The 15,354-nt window shown below is 42.9% G+C and overlaps 1 protein-coding gene across 1 annotated transcript in view; it reads right to left on the bottom strand.

Annotated features, from left to right (window-relative positions):
• Positions 1-7,791: 7,791 nt before the first annotated feature.
• Positions 7,792-15,354, bottom strand: part of LACTB (lactamase beta) — a 64,752-nt gene continuing 57,189 nt past the window's right edge. Inside the window, exon 6 of the mRNA XM_040343071.1 lies at positions 7,792-8,659. Within this exon, the coding sequence (XP_040199005.1) occupies positions 8,143-8,659 (517 nt within the window). The 3' untranslated portion in view covers positions 7,792-8,142. The remainder of the gene's footprint in view (positions 8,660-15,354) is intronic.

Genomic DNA, 15,354 nt, shown 5'->3' with positions numbered 1-15,354 from the left:
AATCGGCAATTTGTTTTAAAATATGATCTGTACTTACCCGTTTTCAAAAAGAGCATGAAGCTAAGGGGAAAAGGTGTTGGCTATGGGTGAACCTCCGCTTTAAAGACTAAACCTTTTTCTGACATTTGGTGCTAGAAAATTACTGGGAACTCCCAAACATATAAAAAATTGTATATTTGGCAGAGACCCTATAGCACTGGTGTCGAACACATGTGGCCCTTGCACCTCTCCTGCAGCTGAAGCAACCCCCTTGTCTCTGTCGTCAGCAGAGTGGAGGACAGACCTCCTCTGGCAGATCCTGCACTTCTCTTTGCAGCCACAGAGAGGCTCATCTCTGACCCCCCTCCGCCATGAAAGATGAAAGTCCTTGTATAAACATTTTCTGACAATATGATCCCCAAATTTTGCTCCTTTGTCACCCTTTCACATTCAATGGAGACAAGCGGCCATTTCAACATTACATAGCATGGTCCCCAGTTATTACAATTGGAAAACCTCCCCTGGGAAAAGCCATACAGTAATACATGCATTTAGACAGGAAGGGGTTTCAAAGAGGATACAGGAGAACTACAATACTGAAATGCAACAAAGAATTATAAAAAAAAAGGATTTAAACAGTATTTTATAAAAAAAAAAAAAGCAAAGGTTTATGATACACAGTGCTTTAGTAAACCAATTGTCGTTGGGGTCCATTCACATACACACTGCCATAAAATTGTGCGATACTGCAACACACATTTGTGCACTGTGTTGTCATTCATTGTGAATGGCATTCCAACGCACTTCCAAAATGACATCACTGCAATCAGTTGAGGAACCGCGTCATCCTAACTTCTGGATCTGATGGCAGTCTCAGCAGACGGCTCCCTGCCACGCCACAGCTCCGTGCTCCAATGAGCGGGGAGGAGCAGAGCAGGAGAGATGCTGACTAATGGGCAACATCTCTCTGCTTGGGGAGGAGTGAGAACGGAGCCATCGGAGGTGTTCAGTGGCTCGATCCTCAGTGCAGAGATACTGGGGGATGGATGCAGCAGCGGTCTGATGCTGCATCCACCTAGGTAAGTATGAATATAAAAACATACTTCTCTTTTAAGGACCGGAAGAATTTGCCCCTTAATGACCAGGCCATTTTTTGTGATACGGCACTGCATCGCTTTGACTGACAATTGCGCGGTCGTGCGACGCTGTACCCAAACAACATTTATGTAATTTACGACAAATAGAGCTTTCTTTTGGTGGTATTTGATCACCTCTGCGGCTTTTATTTTTTGCGCTATAAACAAAAAAAGCTAAATAAAAAAAAAAAAAAACTATCTTTTACTTTTTGGTATAATAAATAAAAAAAAAAATCTTTCTTGGTCTAGGCCAATATTATTATTATTATTATACAGGATTTATATAGCGCCAACAGTTTACGCAGCGCTTTACAACATCAGGGAAGACATTATAGTTACAATACAATTTAATACAGGAATGATCAGAGGGCCCTGCTCGTTAGAGCTCACAATCTAGAAGGGAGGGTGAAGTGGAACAGAGGGTAGTAGATGTGGGGGGTGATCAGGTGGGCAAAGTTAAAATACAGTTGTTAGGTGTGGGTAGGATAGGCTTCTCTGAAGAGGAGGGTTTTCAGGGATCCTCGAAAAGCTGAAAGAGAAGGAGATAGACGGATAGTTTGGGGTAAGGAGTTCCATAGGCTTGGAGAGGCTCTGGAAAAGTCCTGTAGACGAGCATGGGAGGAGGTGATGAGAGAGCTAGAGAGCAGGAGGTCTTGAGAAGAACGAAGAGAGCGATTAGGTTGGTATTTGGAGACTAGGTCAGTGATGTAGCTGGGGGCAGAATTGTGGATGGCTTTGTAGGTCGTAGTTAGTATTTTGAATTTAATTCGTTGGGTGAGCGGAAGCCAGTGGAGGGATTGACAGAGGGGAGTAGCAGAGACAGAGCGGTTGGTAAGGTGGATAAGTCTGGCTGCAGCATTCATGATGGATTGAAGGGGGGTTAGAGTATGCAGCGGTAAGCCAATGAGAAGGGAATTGCAGTAATCAAGGCGAGAGATGACCAGGGAGTGAATTAAGAGCTTTGTGGCGTCATTGGTTAGAAAGGGGCGTATTTTGGAGATGTTGCGGAGGTTGAGGCGGCAAGATTTGGACAGTGATTGAACGTGAGGCTTAAAGGAGAGTTCAGAGTCCAGGACTACACCTAGGACCTTGGCATGTGGGGATGGGCTGATAGTTGTGCCATCAATTTTGACAGAAAGATCAGGGGAAGAGGCACGTGGGGGAGGAAAAATGATAAGTTCGGTTTTGGATAGGTTGAGTTTGAGGAAGTGACGTGACATCCAAAGTGATATATCTGATAGTAAATTAGTGATACGTGAGGAAAATGAAGGAGTGAGTTGAGGGGCAGAGAAATAGATTTGAGTGTCATCAGCGTAGAGGTGGTATTGGAAGCCGTGGGAGGCTATCAGCTGACCCAGGGAGGAGGTGTAGATTGAAAATAAGAGGGGTCCAAGAACAGAACCTTGGGGGACCCCAACAGAGAATGGTAGAGGAGAGGAGGAAGTAGAGTTGTAAGTAACGCTGAAGGTGCGGTTGGATAAGTAGGTAGAGAACCAGCGAAGAGTAAAGTCACAGAGACCAAAGGTGTGGAGTTTTTTGAGGAGGAGTGGGTGGTCAACCGTGTCGAAGGCGGCAGAGAGGTCCAGGAGTAGGAGCACAGAATAGTGTCCTTTAGTTTTGGCCGTTAGTATATCGTTTGTTAGTTTTAGGAGAGCAGTTTCAGTGGAATGTTGTGGACGAAATCCAGACTGAAGGGGATCAAGAAGGTTATTGTCAGCAAGGTGTATGCTCAGTTGGTTGTAGACTAGACGTTCAAGGAGTTTGGATAAAAAGGGGAGCAAGGAGATGGGGCGTAGGTTGTCAAGATTGGATGGGTCCAGTGAGGGCTTTTTAAGTTTGGGGCTGACTAGTGCATGCTTCAAAGAGTTAGGGAAGATGCCAGAAGAGAGGGAGAGATTGAAGATGTGGGTAAGAGAGTGTAGAATAGAGCAAGAGGGTGAACGTAGCATTTGTGAGGGAACAGGATCTAGAGCGCAGGTGGTAAGATGGACATTAGTTAGTAATTTAGCGACCTCGTCTGTAGTGGTGGGGTTGAACGAGGGAAGTAGTGACTGTACCTGTGTGCGTGAGGTGTGAGGTGTGGAGGATGTCTGAACAGTAGAGATCTCCATGCGAATTGTATCAATCTTCTGTTTGAAGTGGTTGGCAATCTCCTGGGCGTTGATTGAGTTAGTGGGTGGAGGCAATGGAATATGTATTCTTTTACATATTTTTGGTATAAAAAAAATTGCAATAAGTATATTAAATGGTTTGCGCAAAAGTTAAAGTGTCTACAAACAATGGGCTAGATTAACCACTTGAGATCCGCGCTATAGACGAAAGACGTCCACAGCTCGGCTCTCAAGTGCCGAGTGGACGTCCCTGGACGTCCTGTTGTTGACATTCCCCGTGCGCGCCGCTGGTGGCGCGCAGCATTGAAAATAATGTGCCCGGCGCATCGCTGGTAGGCCGATGCATGTGCCTGGTGGCTGCGATGTCTGCCAGGTACCCGCGATCGCCGGTGACAGCAGGGACGTGGAGCTCTGTGTGTAAACACAGAGCTCCACGTCCTGTCGGGGAGAGAGGAGACTGATCTGTGTCCCTTGTACATAGGGACACAGATCGGTCACCTCCCCCAGTCAGTCCCCTCCCCCCACACAGTTAGAACACACCCAGGATACACATTTAACCCCTTCCTCACCCCCCCCCGTGTTAACCCCTTCACTACCAGTCAAATTTATACAGTAATTAGTGCATTTTTATAGCACTGATCGCTGTATAAATGTAATTGGTCCCAAAATTGTGTCAAAAGTGTCCGATACGTCCGCCGCAATATCGCAGGCCTGACAAAAAAAAAAACGCTGATCGCCGCCATTACTAGTAAAAAAAAAACATAAAAATACCCCCTATTTTGTAGGCGCTATAACTTTTGCGCAAACCAATCAATATACGCTTATTGCGATTTTTTTAACAAAAATATGTAGAAGAATACGTATCGGCCTAAATCGAGGGAATTTTTTTTTTTTTTAATTGGGATATTATTATAGCAAAAATTAAAAAATATTATGTTTTTTTTCCAAATTTTCTGTCTTTTTTTGTTAATAGCGCAAAAAATAAGAATCGCAGAGATGTTTAAATACCACCAAAAGAAAGCTCTATTTGTGGGAAAAAAATTATAAAAATATAATTTGGGTACAGTGTTGTATGACCGCGCAATTGTCATTCAAAAAGCGTCAGCGCTGAAAATTGGTCTGGGCACGAAGGGGATTTAAGTGCCCAGTAATGAAGTGGTTAATGGTATTTTTTATTTACTTTTACTAGTAATTGTGTTGATCTGAGATTTTTAGCGGGACTGTGACATTGCGGCAGACAGATCGGACCATTGACATTTATACAGCGATTGCGATGAGTGTAAATGTTTATCAGAATCTTCTTTGACAACATTCGGTTTCTTCCCTGTGTTCCTCACCCAATCAGCCAGCAATTTTAATGCACGACAACGACCCCTGTCACACAGCAAAATGGGTAAAGCAGTTCCTTGAAGCTGAAAACATTGAACTAATGAATAGGCCTGCCCAGAGTCCTGATCTAAACCCAATAGAAAACCTCTGGAAAAGCCTTGGTGACAAAGTTGTAGACAAGAAACCCACTACAGTCACCAAACTCTGGAAGAGCGGAGCAAAAATCACACCAGAGTAGTGGGGGAGATTAGTGATGTCCTGTGGCTGCAGATGTGATGAAGTCATTCCAAGCAATGGTCTGTACACTTCCTAATTGTGGACTGTTGTAACCTTCAAAAATTTTAGTTGAAATCTTTTGCTGTTCTCTAATTTTTATTATTGTGTTTTGTTTTTTTTACATAATAAAGTTTTTTTATTGGTTATTTAGAAAAAACACTGTTCTATTATCATGGTATAGACACAACAAAAATTCCATCAAATGCTGAGCAATGCAGATTACATTATTTCTGAAAAAAAAAAAAATCAAGTGTTCATAAATTGTTATTTAATTTTGATATCCAGTGTACGTGTGTATATATACAATTTTTACTGCATTCGATTGTAAGTAAATTGTTAAACAAAAATGTGCGTGCAACTTCTGTCCACTTATGGAAAAAAAAACACAAAATACTACAGGCTGCTTACTATAAATCAACAGGATTATTACATGGTGTGGTCCCCACTGCATCAGCCTTTTCTGGGCAGCTCTTCTGTGCAATATTAATAAGGTACGTGATCATTTCCATCGGCTCTGAGGCGCGCATGTACGTGGTGAGGTATGTGAATATTTCCATCAGCTCTGATTGGACACAGCGAGAGCCAACCCGCGATTGTTCGCTGGAGAGACAGAACAGTGGTCTGCCTATATAAACAAGGCAGACTGTCGTTCTGTCAGACAGGAAGAGAGAGATCTGTTATTCCTGCTAATCAGGAACACAGATGTGTCTCTTTCTCGAGGCAGTCCATCCCCCACACAGTAAGAAAGCACACCCAGGGAACACAGTTAACCCCAAAAAGTGTCACTTTGCGTCAGATTTGTCCGCCACAATGTCGCAGTCCCACTAAAATTCGCTGATCACCGCCATTACTAGTAAAAACAATAAAAAGTCTATAAAAAAATCCCATGGACACTATTACGGAAACCAATCAATATACACTGGGATTTATTTGTATTTTTTTGCCAAAAATATGTAGCAGAATACAAATTGGCCTAAACTGATGAAGAAATTATATTTTTTCATTTTTTTTATTAGAATGCGTTTTATAGAAGAAAGTCAAAAATATATTTTTTTCCCCCAAATTGTCTGTCTTTTTGTTTATAGCAAAAAAAGAAAAAAACGCAGAGGTGATCAAATATCACCAAAAGAAAGCTCTATTTGTGGGGGGGAAAAAGGACACATACAGCGTCACGTATCGGAAAAAATGGCCTGGTCAGGAAGAGGGTAAAACCTTCCTTAAGTGGTTAAACGTCAGTTCTACTTGAGGTTACATGTACTGTACATGGGTGATTTAGCCCATCAGGATCTAATTCCGGTTTTCAGTCATCGGAAGGCACAGGTGCAGTGCCCGGTCTTACTTCCAAAAGCTTATCGAAAATCAGGCTGAAATATGTGGCAGTTGGACCCTGTACCAAGCCAGTACTCATGTTTACCCTGGTATTCATTCAGGGATGTATACCTGCATATTGCCCTAAACGTGAGTACAGCATCCATATTTTGGCCTGTTATAGGTTCTGACATAGACTCTAGTCATGGACTTCAATGGTTTACGCAAAATGCACCTGCAATATGCAAACTGCACAAGTGTGAATCAGGCCTTATTCCTGTTCTAGTGACAACCTAAAATTTTGGTTCAGGTCATGATCACCAGGATAAAAAGAAGAGGGGTGAATTGCCTTAATAGGTCCACAGATGGCAATAAATACCTGGCAGAGGTTAATCCTTACCGATTATATCCAAAACAAAAAAAAAGGTTTTGTGTTTAGATAATATCACTTTCAAAAGCATTGCCGTTGGGTACACCAGAAATGAATAATTGGCACATTGGCTCTGTTGTCAGTAATCCCTCTTGTGGTCAAATGTGGAACTATGCATGTTTTATAGATTAGTGCACATTGAAATAAAAAAAAAAAACATTACAAAATGTTCCTTCGATTAGATGATGTCATAATGCAGGGGTTGCAAAGCCAATAAATGTGCACATTTATTCACAGCTGCACAGTAAAAGTTATCCTGCATTGTTATACCTGTTATAGAACACATCAGAAATTATACAATTTTAATCAATAAAGCCCTGTTCCTATGGGGTGATTTGCTCTGTGCTCCATGAAAGGCCGTCTTTTACTGGCACAGGTACTGCATAGTTCCCCATGCCGGTGTCCCATTTTAGTCTATTGGGATATGCGGGTGCATGAACACAGCTGCTGTGTCCTCTATATCAGTGGTTTTCATCCCTGTCCCAATGGACTGAAATGAGACAGACGCACAAGGATCCCCCCTCCTCCCTATTATGGGATGCCTTCATTAACCAATAAATAGATGAGAAAATCGGCAGGGCTGAGCTGCCAACCTATAAAGATGGTCTTTATCTGCATATCAGTGCGTCCTCATATTCTGGGAGTTTGGGGAGCTCCAAAAGAAACATAAAACACCTCGGGGTGCATAGGTTTACTAGAATATTTTAAAAGAAAGCCACACTGTACAAGAAGACTACACGTGCTCCTTTCCTGCTGCCTGCTGCTCTCATCCTGAGAAATCTTCTACTGAAGTCTACAATGAAGTTCACACTTCGTCCCCATTCACACCTAGGCGTTTTGTCGCCTGTAGTGTGACGCCGCTGCCGCCAGAGGGCTGGAAACACATTGCCCTCTATGGAGATTGTTCACATCTCCACGCCGAACGCCTGAAAAAAGGTCCCGGACCTTTTTTTCAGGCGGCTTTCGGCGTTCGGGGACCATCTCCATAGAGAGGCACATCTAGGCGGACAATCGCGGCGTTTTGTCGCCGCAAATCGCGGTACAAAACGCCGCTATTTGCCGCCGCAATTCGCGGGACAAAACGCCGCGATTTCGTCCGCCTAGATGTGAATGGAGCCTTCAGGAGTGTTATTAGTAGTTCCTCCTGCTGACCTCCACATCATTACTGTATTCTGCAATGGTGTGGTTTTTACTTTGCCATATTAAGACTAGCTTCCTGATAACAGAACTAACTCCATTGTTTTTATGAACATGTAAATTTACAAATCTTTTCTTCCTAACTTTGCATCAGTTTAAAAATTCAATAATAAAAAAAAGTTAAAAAGTACAGCTAAATGTAGTAGGTAACTGTACAGGAGATATCTGTCCCTTTTGCACCCTAAACGTTATTTTTGGCTGGTGTCATTATACACTGCACTTCCAGTACATCATTTTATGAACTAGAAGACTTGCCTCCTTATTCAACGATCATCACCATAAATCTGAAACTTGTGCATAGTCATTAAAAAAAATATGCAGAACTGATCATTAATGAAGTGTACAGTTTCAGTACTAATGTACAATTTTTTTATAACTAGTCTAACTTGGCTTTCTCAAATTCCAGGGCAATCTTTAAAGCGGTGGCATTGAGCCCTGTTTGCTGCATGTTGACTATGATAGTCACCACAATACCTCTTGGTGGGATCATTGTCTGACTGTCCCATAATCTGGGATCATCTTCAGGCATAATTAATAAGACACTACTAGCTCCGACTGCCCCTCCTGTGTGTGAAATGTAATGTTTCTGAAGCTTACACTGCCCATAATCCTGTTTTCTATCCACAGTTCCCCAACCCATTGCATATTTCCCATCTTTGTCCCAAGACATCTCAGTATTGGGGACTTGTTTCCACAGCATGCCGATGGTGCCCGGTTTAAGGTATCCTGGAAGACTCCCAGTTGTATTTTGGGCCTGGTAACTATAAAGGAGCACATTGCCGAACGTCAGAAGGTCGCTCACAGTGGATAAAAAACCTCCACCTGCCCATTTGTAGGAGTTATCAACATATGGACTGTTCTTAAGCCGCTTCTTGTCACTAAAGATGTAAAACCTGTGGGGAAAAAAAATAAGTTGTTAAGCCTCAAAAGTCTTCTGACAATGGGAAACATTCATCAATCAGCGAGGTCTGGATCACCCACAAGTCAATGGGTGCCTATGACATGGTGTATAATCGGGGGCCTGGTCTTAACACGCTCTCCTCTGCTACATTCTGTAGAAGTGATGGATGGGAAAGTGGACCTGCTCAATCACTTCTACATGTGGACAATGTAGCGTGGTTGGCTCCCCTTCCAAACCTCAGAACTTATTCAGTTCCTGTGTGAGACCAGGAGCACTGTTAGCTGCTTTCAGATGGAAGGAGGTGTAGATACTACCCAATTTACTCTGGGCCAGATTCTCAGGAGAGTTACGACGGTGTATCTCAGGAAACACCGTCGTATCTCTGTTTTTTGGCCCGGGTATCTATGCGAGTGATTCCTAGAATCATTTTCGCATAGATACGGCCAAGATCCGACAGGTGTAAGTGACTTACACTGTCGGATCTTAAATGTAATTCGCCGCTGGCCGCTAGGTGGCGTTTGCGTTCAGGTCTCATTTGACTATGCAAATGAGCCTGATACGCCGATTCCCAAACAAATTTGCGTTGCGTACTCATCGCTTACGTCGTTTTTCGTATGCGTAAGGTTACCCCTGCTATATGAGGGGTAACCTTACGCCAGTCCGCCGTATGCCATGTTAAGTATGGCGTCGAGTCTGCGTCGTCTTTTCCCGTCGGGTACGTCATTTTTCTAAGTCGTTCTTGAATACGACTTTACGTCAATGACGCACACGTCGGCGTCATTGACGTTTTCCGTCGTGAGCTGGAGCATGCACACTGGGCAATTTTCAGCCCGGCGCATGCGCCGTTCAATCGACGCGGGGGCGCGCTTAATTTAAATACAAGCCGCCCCCTTTGAATTACGCAGGGATACGCCGGGCCATTTACACTACGCCGCCGCAAAATACGGAGCAAGTGGTTGAAGAATACGGCACTTGCTCCAGTAAGTTGCGGTGGCGTAGTGTAAATGACTTACACTATGCCTGGCGCCGTATCTACGAGAATCTGGCCCTCTGTTTATAATCAAAGTGTCAGCTATGGTGTAACAGGTGGAATCTTACACAAAGCACAATAATAAGAATATATTTTTATCTCTTAAGTGAACTAAAAAGTGGTAAATTCTGAGTACTTCCTGACCAGATCATCAGGGATTTTGCATCCCTCATCTGCATGCAAAGAAGGCATTGGAAATCTAACAGCCCTCTAATGACAATTAAAGTGGTTGTTAAAGTGGAGTTCTGCCCAAAAAAATACAAATACTGCAGCTGCTGACTTTTAAAATAAGGACACTTACCTGTCCAGGGCACCCGCAATGTCCTCACCCGAAGCCGACCTTTCCCTCGGCTCCCGGGTGGAGGCGCCGGCATCTTGAGTAAGGGAATCAGAAAGTGAAGACTTGCGGCTTCACTTCCTGGTTCCCTGCTATGAATGATGGAGGCACATAAACTGACCACAGTGTCAGGGCTCAGAAGCCATGATAAACCGTGGTCAGTTCACAGAGGGGAGGGCAGAACCAGCCAGGATCAACTAGGTATAGTGAGGGGAAAAAAAGTATTTGAACCCCTGCTGATTTTGTACATTTTCCCACTGACAAAGAAATGATCAGTCTAGAATTTTAATGGTAGGTTTATTTCAACAGCGAGAGACAGAAAAAAATAAATAAAAAAAAACCCATTTTAAAAAAAAGTTAAAAATTGATTTGCATTTTAATGAGTAAAATAAGTATTTGCTCCCTTTACAAAATATGACTTAGTACTTGGTGGCAAAACCATTGCTGGCAAGCACAGAGGTCGGACGTTTCTTGTAGTTGGCCACCAGGTTTGCACTAGAGGAGCGCATCTTCACTGGTTTCCTGCAGGTGAGGAATATCAGAGGTAGAGGATCCCCCTGTGCTGTGTACATGGCAGTGTTGGGGGTGTCTGCGATGGTCTCCTCCTGGAGTTTAGGGTTGGGGGATGTCAGGGCGGAGTAGCTCCTCTGTTGTGACATCTGATTCCCAATAAAATTTGTTCTGTGTATGGTCATTTACAATTATGTGGTGTGATGTGCGTTAATGTACATTTTGTCACATGTTAACGTGCACTGAAATCAATGGGCTGGCAATGTACCAAAAATCAGATGTGCCACATTTTTAACACAGCGTATTATATGCATTGTGGCACACTGCATTGTTTAGTATATTGGGTTGCCATTCAAATTGTATGGTGCAGCAACGTGTTCTGGCTACACACAGATGTAAAAGGCCTCTTTGCATCCCACTGGCTGAAATGCTGCCCTGTGCTTACCCCCTCCAAAGCCAAAACACTTCTAGCTCAATGACATGCAGCACTAATACTAATGACAGGAGCAGCTTCCAGTCTCAGACTGTCTTGTGTTATGACTAACTCCCACCAGCAGAGGGAGTATCAGTCTACCAGCACTTGAATGAAAAAAATAAATAAATGAGGATCTGCCTGTAAATGAAAGACACAATTATATTTAACTAAACACATCCCAATGAAAGCTTGGAGTAGCATAGCATGGTCACTTCCTCTCCTGGATTCAAATTCCTCGACTCATTACTGTGCAGAGATCACCTTGCCAGCTTCAATTCCACTGTATATTCCTCTGTAGTAACCAATACTCAATCTAAATGCCGAATACATCTCTCATCACTCCGAAGCAGCTGAGCAGCTCTGGCAGAGTTGGAATCGCTCTAACTCGAAGAGGCGGCAATGGGGCTGGGAGTGCCGACAACCCACACACAGCAGCCCTTCTACGTAGGGGGCAGAGCTGGATGATATCATGCGCAATCGCGATTCAGATGGCTTCTGCATCGACGCAGAATCGCTAGAGGCTGCATCGTGATGCATCGATGCCCATATTATTTTCAACACCTCTAGTTTGCACGCATCTCTACAGGATTAAGGTCTGGAGACTGGCTAGGCCACTTCAGGACCCTAATGTGCTTATTCTTGAGCCACGCCTTTGTTGCCTTGGCCGTGTATTTTGGGTCATTGTCATGCTAGAATACCCACCCACGATCCTACTTCAATGCCCAGGCTGAGGGAAGGAAGTTCTCACCCAGGATTTGGCGGTACATGGCCCTGTACATCGTCCATTTAAATGCGGTGAAGTTGTCCTGTCCCCTTAGCAGAAACACCCCCCCAAAGTATAATGTATCTGCCTCCATGCTTGACGATGAGGATGGTGTTCTTGGGGTCATAGGCAGCATTCCTTCTCCTCTAAACACAGTGAGTTGAGTTGATGCCAAAGAGCTTGATTTTGACCTCACCTGATCACAACACTTTCAACCAGTTCTCCTCTGAATCATTCAGATGTTTATTAGCAAAGTCAGATGGACCTGTACATGTGCTTTCTTGAGCAGGGGGACCTTGCGGGCGCTGCAGGATTTCGGTCCTTCACGGTGTAGTGTGTTACCAATTGTTTTCTTGGTGACTATGGCCCCAGCTGCCTTGAGATCATGGACAGGATTCTCCTGTGTAGTGCTGGGTTGATTCCTCACCATTCCCATGATCATTGAAAATCCAGGAGGTGAGATCTTGCATGGAGCCCAGACCGAAGAAGCAGTTATTTTGTGATTCTTCCATTTGCGAATAATCGCACAAACTGTTGTCACCCTCTCACCAAGCTGCTTACCGATGTAGGTCTACAATCTTGTCCCCGACATCCTTGGATGGCCCTTTCTACAATCTTGTCCCCGACATCCTTGGATGGCCCTTTGGCCTTGGCCATGGTGGAGAGATTGGAATCTGATTGATTGCTTCTGTGGACCGGTGTCTTTTATACATGCAACAAGCTCAGATTAGGAGCACTCCCTTTAAGACAGTGCTCCTAATCTCAGCTTTTTACCTGTATAGAAGACACCTGGGAGACAGAAATCTTGCTGATTAATAGAGGGATCAAATACTTATTTCACTCATTAAAATGCAAATCAATTAGGAACTTTTTTGAAATGCGTTTTTCTGGATATTTTTGTTGTTAATCTGTCTCTCACTGGTAAAATAAACCTACTATTAAAATTATAGACTGATCATTTCTTTGGCAGTGGGCAAACATACAAAATCAGCAGGGGATCAAATACTTTTTTTCCCCTCAGTGTATTTCAGGTGATAAAAGGGGCCAAATTACACATAAGCACTGTGCTGTATAACATGCTAAAAGCATCCTTTTTTTTCTTTTTTCTTTAGGGTAAGAAACGCTTTAGAAGCACCTGGCATTGTGGGTATACATATGTAGGTAAATGTATATTCTGCCATCCTGGATTTATTATCTAGTGTTCTAAAAAGCTGCAACTATTGTTCTGTATACTTGTGCCGTGTCAGGTAGTGAAGCCAACATCAGGATCACAGCTTTGAAGCCTGCACTTTACAAATGAACCAGGTAGAAGCTCCCACATACATTATATTCTCACATGTTCATCCTGGTTTGGCCCTGTACTTTTCTGCAGTGAAATGATTTGCATAGTGATTTTGAAACTCAAATTTCTCAGCGATTTACATATTGTGCAGCCCTTCAAAACTTGACTTCTCTGCCATAAATAATTTGTAAAATATGTATTAAAACAGAGGCCAGTGTGGATCCTGAGGAAAGATTTATAAATGCAAACTCTCTGTATGATTAACTATGTAACTACAGGAAAAACTATCTGCAAGAAACACCACAGCATTAATTTGTTAAACTATAAAAATGAAAATGCTCTTTCAATAAAAATAAAAAAAAACACATTAAACAGAAGGCACTGTCATTAAAAAATACAATCTCTAAGTGGTCTTTCCTTTTTTTTATCACAGCAGTAAAGGCCCCTTTCACATTGAGGCGTTTTTAATGCGGTACAGCGCTAAAAAATAGCGCTGCTATACCGCATGAAAAATCATGCCCTGTAGTGTTCAATGTGAAAGCCCGAAGGCTTTCACACTGAAGCGGCGCGCTAGCAGGAGCGCTCCAAAAGTCCTGCTAGCCGCATCTTTACCACGGTATAGGAGCGGTGTGTTCACTGCTCCTATACCGCGCCTTCCCATTGAAATCAATGGGAAAGCGCGGTAATACCGCGGTATTAACCCTTTTTCGGCCGCTAGCAGGGGTTAAAACCTCACCGCTAGCGCCCGAATATCGCAGTAAATACGACGGTATAGCCACGCTACAAATAGCGCGGCTATACCGTCACCGCGGCTGCACGCCTCAATGTGAAAGCAGCCTAATTCAAGTCAGCTATAGACATTAGGGAACAGTAGGTGGAATCTGCCCTAAACAAAAACAAACAATCTGGTCATACAATCCTTCCTGCGAGTTCAATGGAAGAGAAGAGGGGTGTTCCAGCTCCAGAGTAGTAATCCTTGGGGAAACAGGAGAGGAAAGATGCTGGATCAGGGTCGGATATAGGGTAAAACCGCCCCATACATGTTTCGAATGTCGGCCGGTTCAGCAGGAACCGGCTGAGATTCGAACCGTTAATGGGCAGGCTGAATGTACCAAGTTGATCGATCAACCAGTCTTATGGATTCTTTTGCGATTATCGCTAGTGACTGCTATATCTGCTAGCAATAATCACTATCTTCTCCTGGTGGGGACGGCTTCCCCTACCTGCCCCCGTCGGGAGAAGACGATTGCTCGGCAGGAGGAATTCCTGCATCAACACGGTCTGTGTTGGCGGGGGAAATCAAGCTAACTTCTTTGCTGCAAACCGTGGTTGCAGGCAGGAAAGAAATTTGCTCTGTGTATGGCTGGTCGGAAGCTGTTTTTAAATTTTTATGTTTTTTTTATAAACAGAAAAATAATTATATATATATATATATATATATATATATATATATATATATACACATATATATATTACATACACATACACACACAATAAAAAAAAAATATATATATATAGATATAGATATATATATATATATATATATATATATCTCAAAAAGGAGGAGGTTCGGGACTTTGAATGAGGCACATAAGTGGAACAATGGATCAGTTTGAAAAAAGCAAGTTTAATAAAATGAGCACAGGTTATACAAATATCTTGGCCAGCAGGCTCCATATAAAAGATATAAGTTAACATCAAATATAAATAATAGCTAAATCACATCATATATGATAATATAATGCATCTAGGATGGCCTATAGATTATAATGGCCTGTTGGCTCGACGCGTTTCTGCGACTATATCGCCTCATCAGGAGCAATGCATATAATCTGAAAAAAATATATTATATGTGTATGAGGGCCAGTAAAATGTATCATAGCTCCCCATGTGGTCTGAACATCCTCACTGTCTGCTGGTTGCTGATGCCGGGTTCCCCACTACACTTCACCACTTGGAGTATGGTTTTGACACATATCAGGTAATTTCTTTGTATCTTAGTTGGAGATAGTGGCTCCTTCTTTATAATCATTTTAACCACTCACCTCTCTACACATACACCATATCCATGTGCTCTTCACATAACACATTCCCTTCACCTTCATTTATACTCCTAGACTTGTTTAATACAGTATTATCCCACTTTTAGTTACCTAACATTACAAAGCTCATCACCCCGAGCTTATATAATTGCACACTTCTTACCTTCCCTACACTTTCTTCCCTCATATTTCCTTAGAAACTTCCAAGGCCACCTCCCAGCATCATCTACAGTGCTAGTGTGGGCTTT

Source organism: Rana temporaria, chromosome 3 (assembly GCF_905171775.1).
Source record: "Rana temporaria chromosome 3, aRanTem1.1, whole genome shotgun sequence".
Taxonomy (NCBI): domain Eukaryota; kingdom Metazoa; phylum Chordata; class Amphibia; order Anura; family Ranidae; genus Rana; species Rana temporaria.
This window is presented reverse-complemented; position numbering and strand designations above follow the sequence as displayed.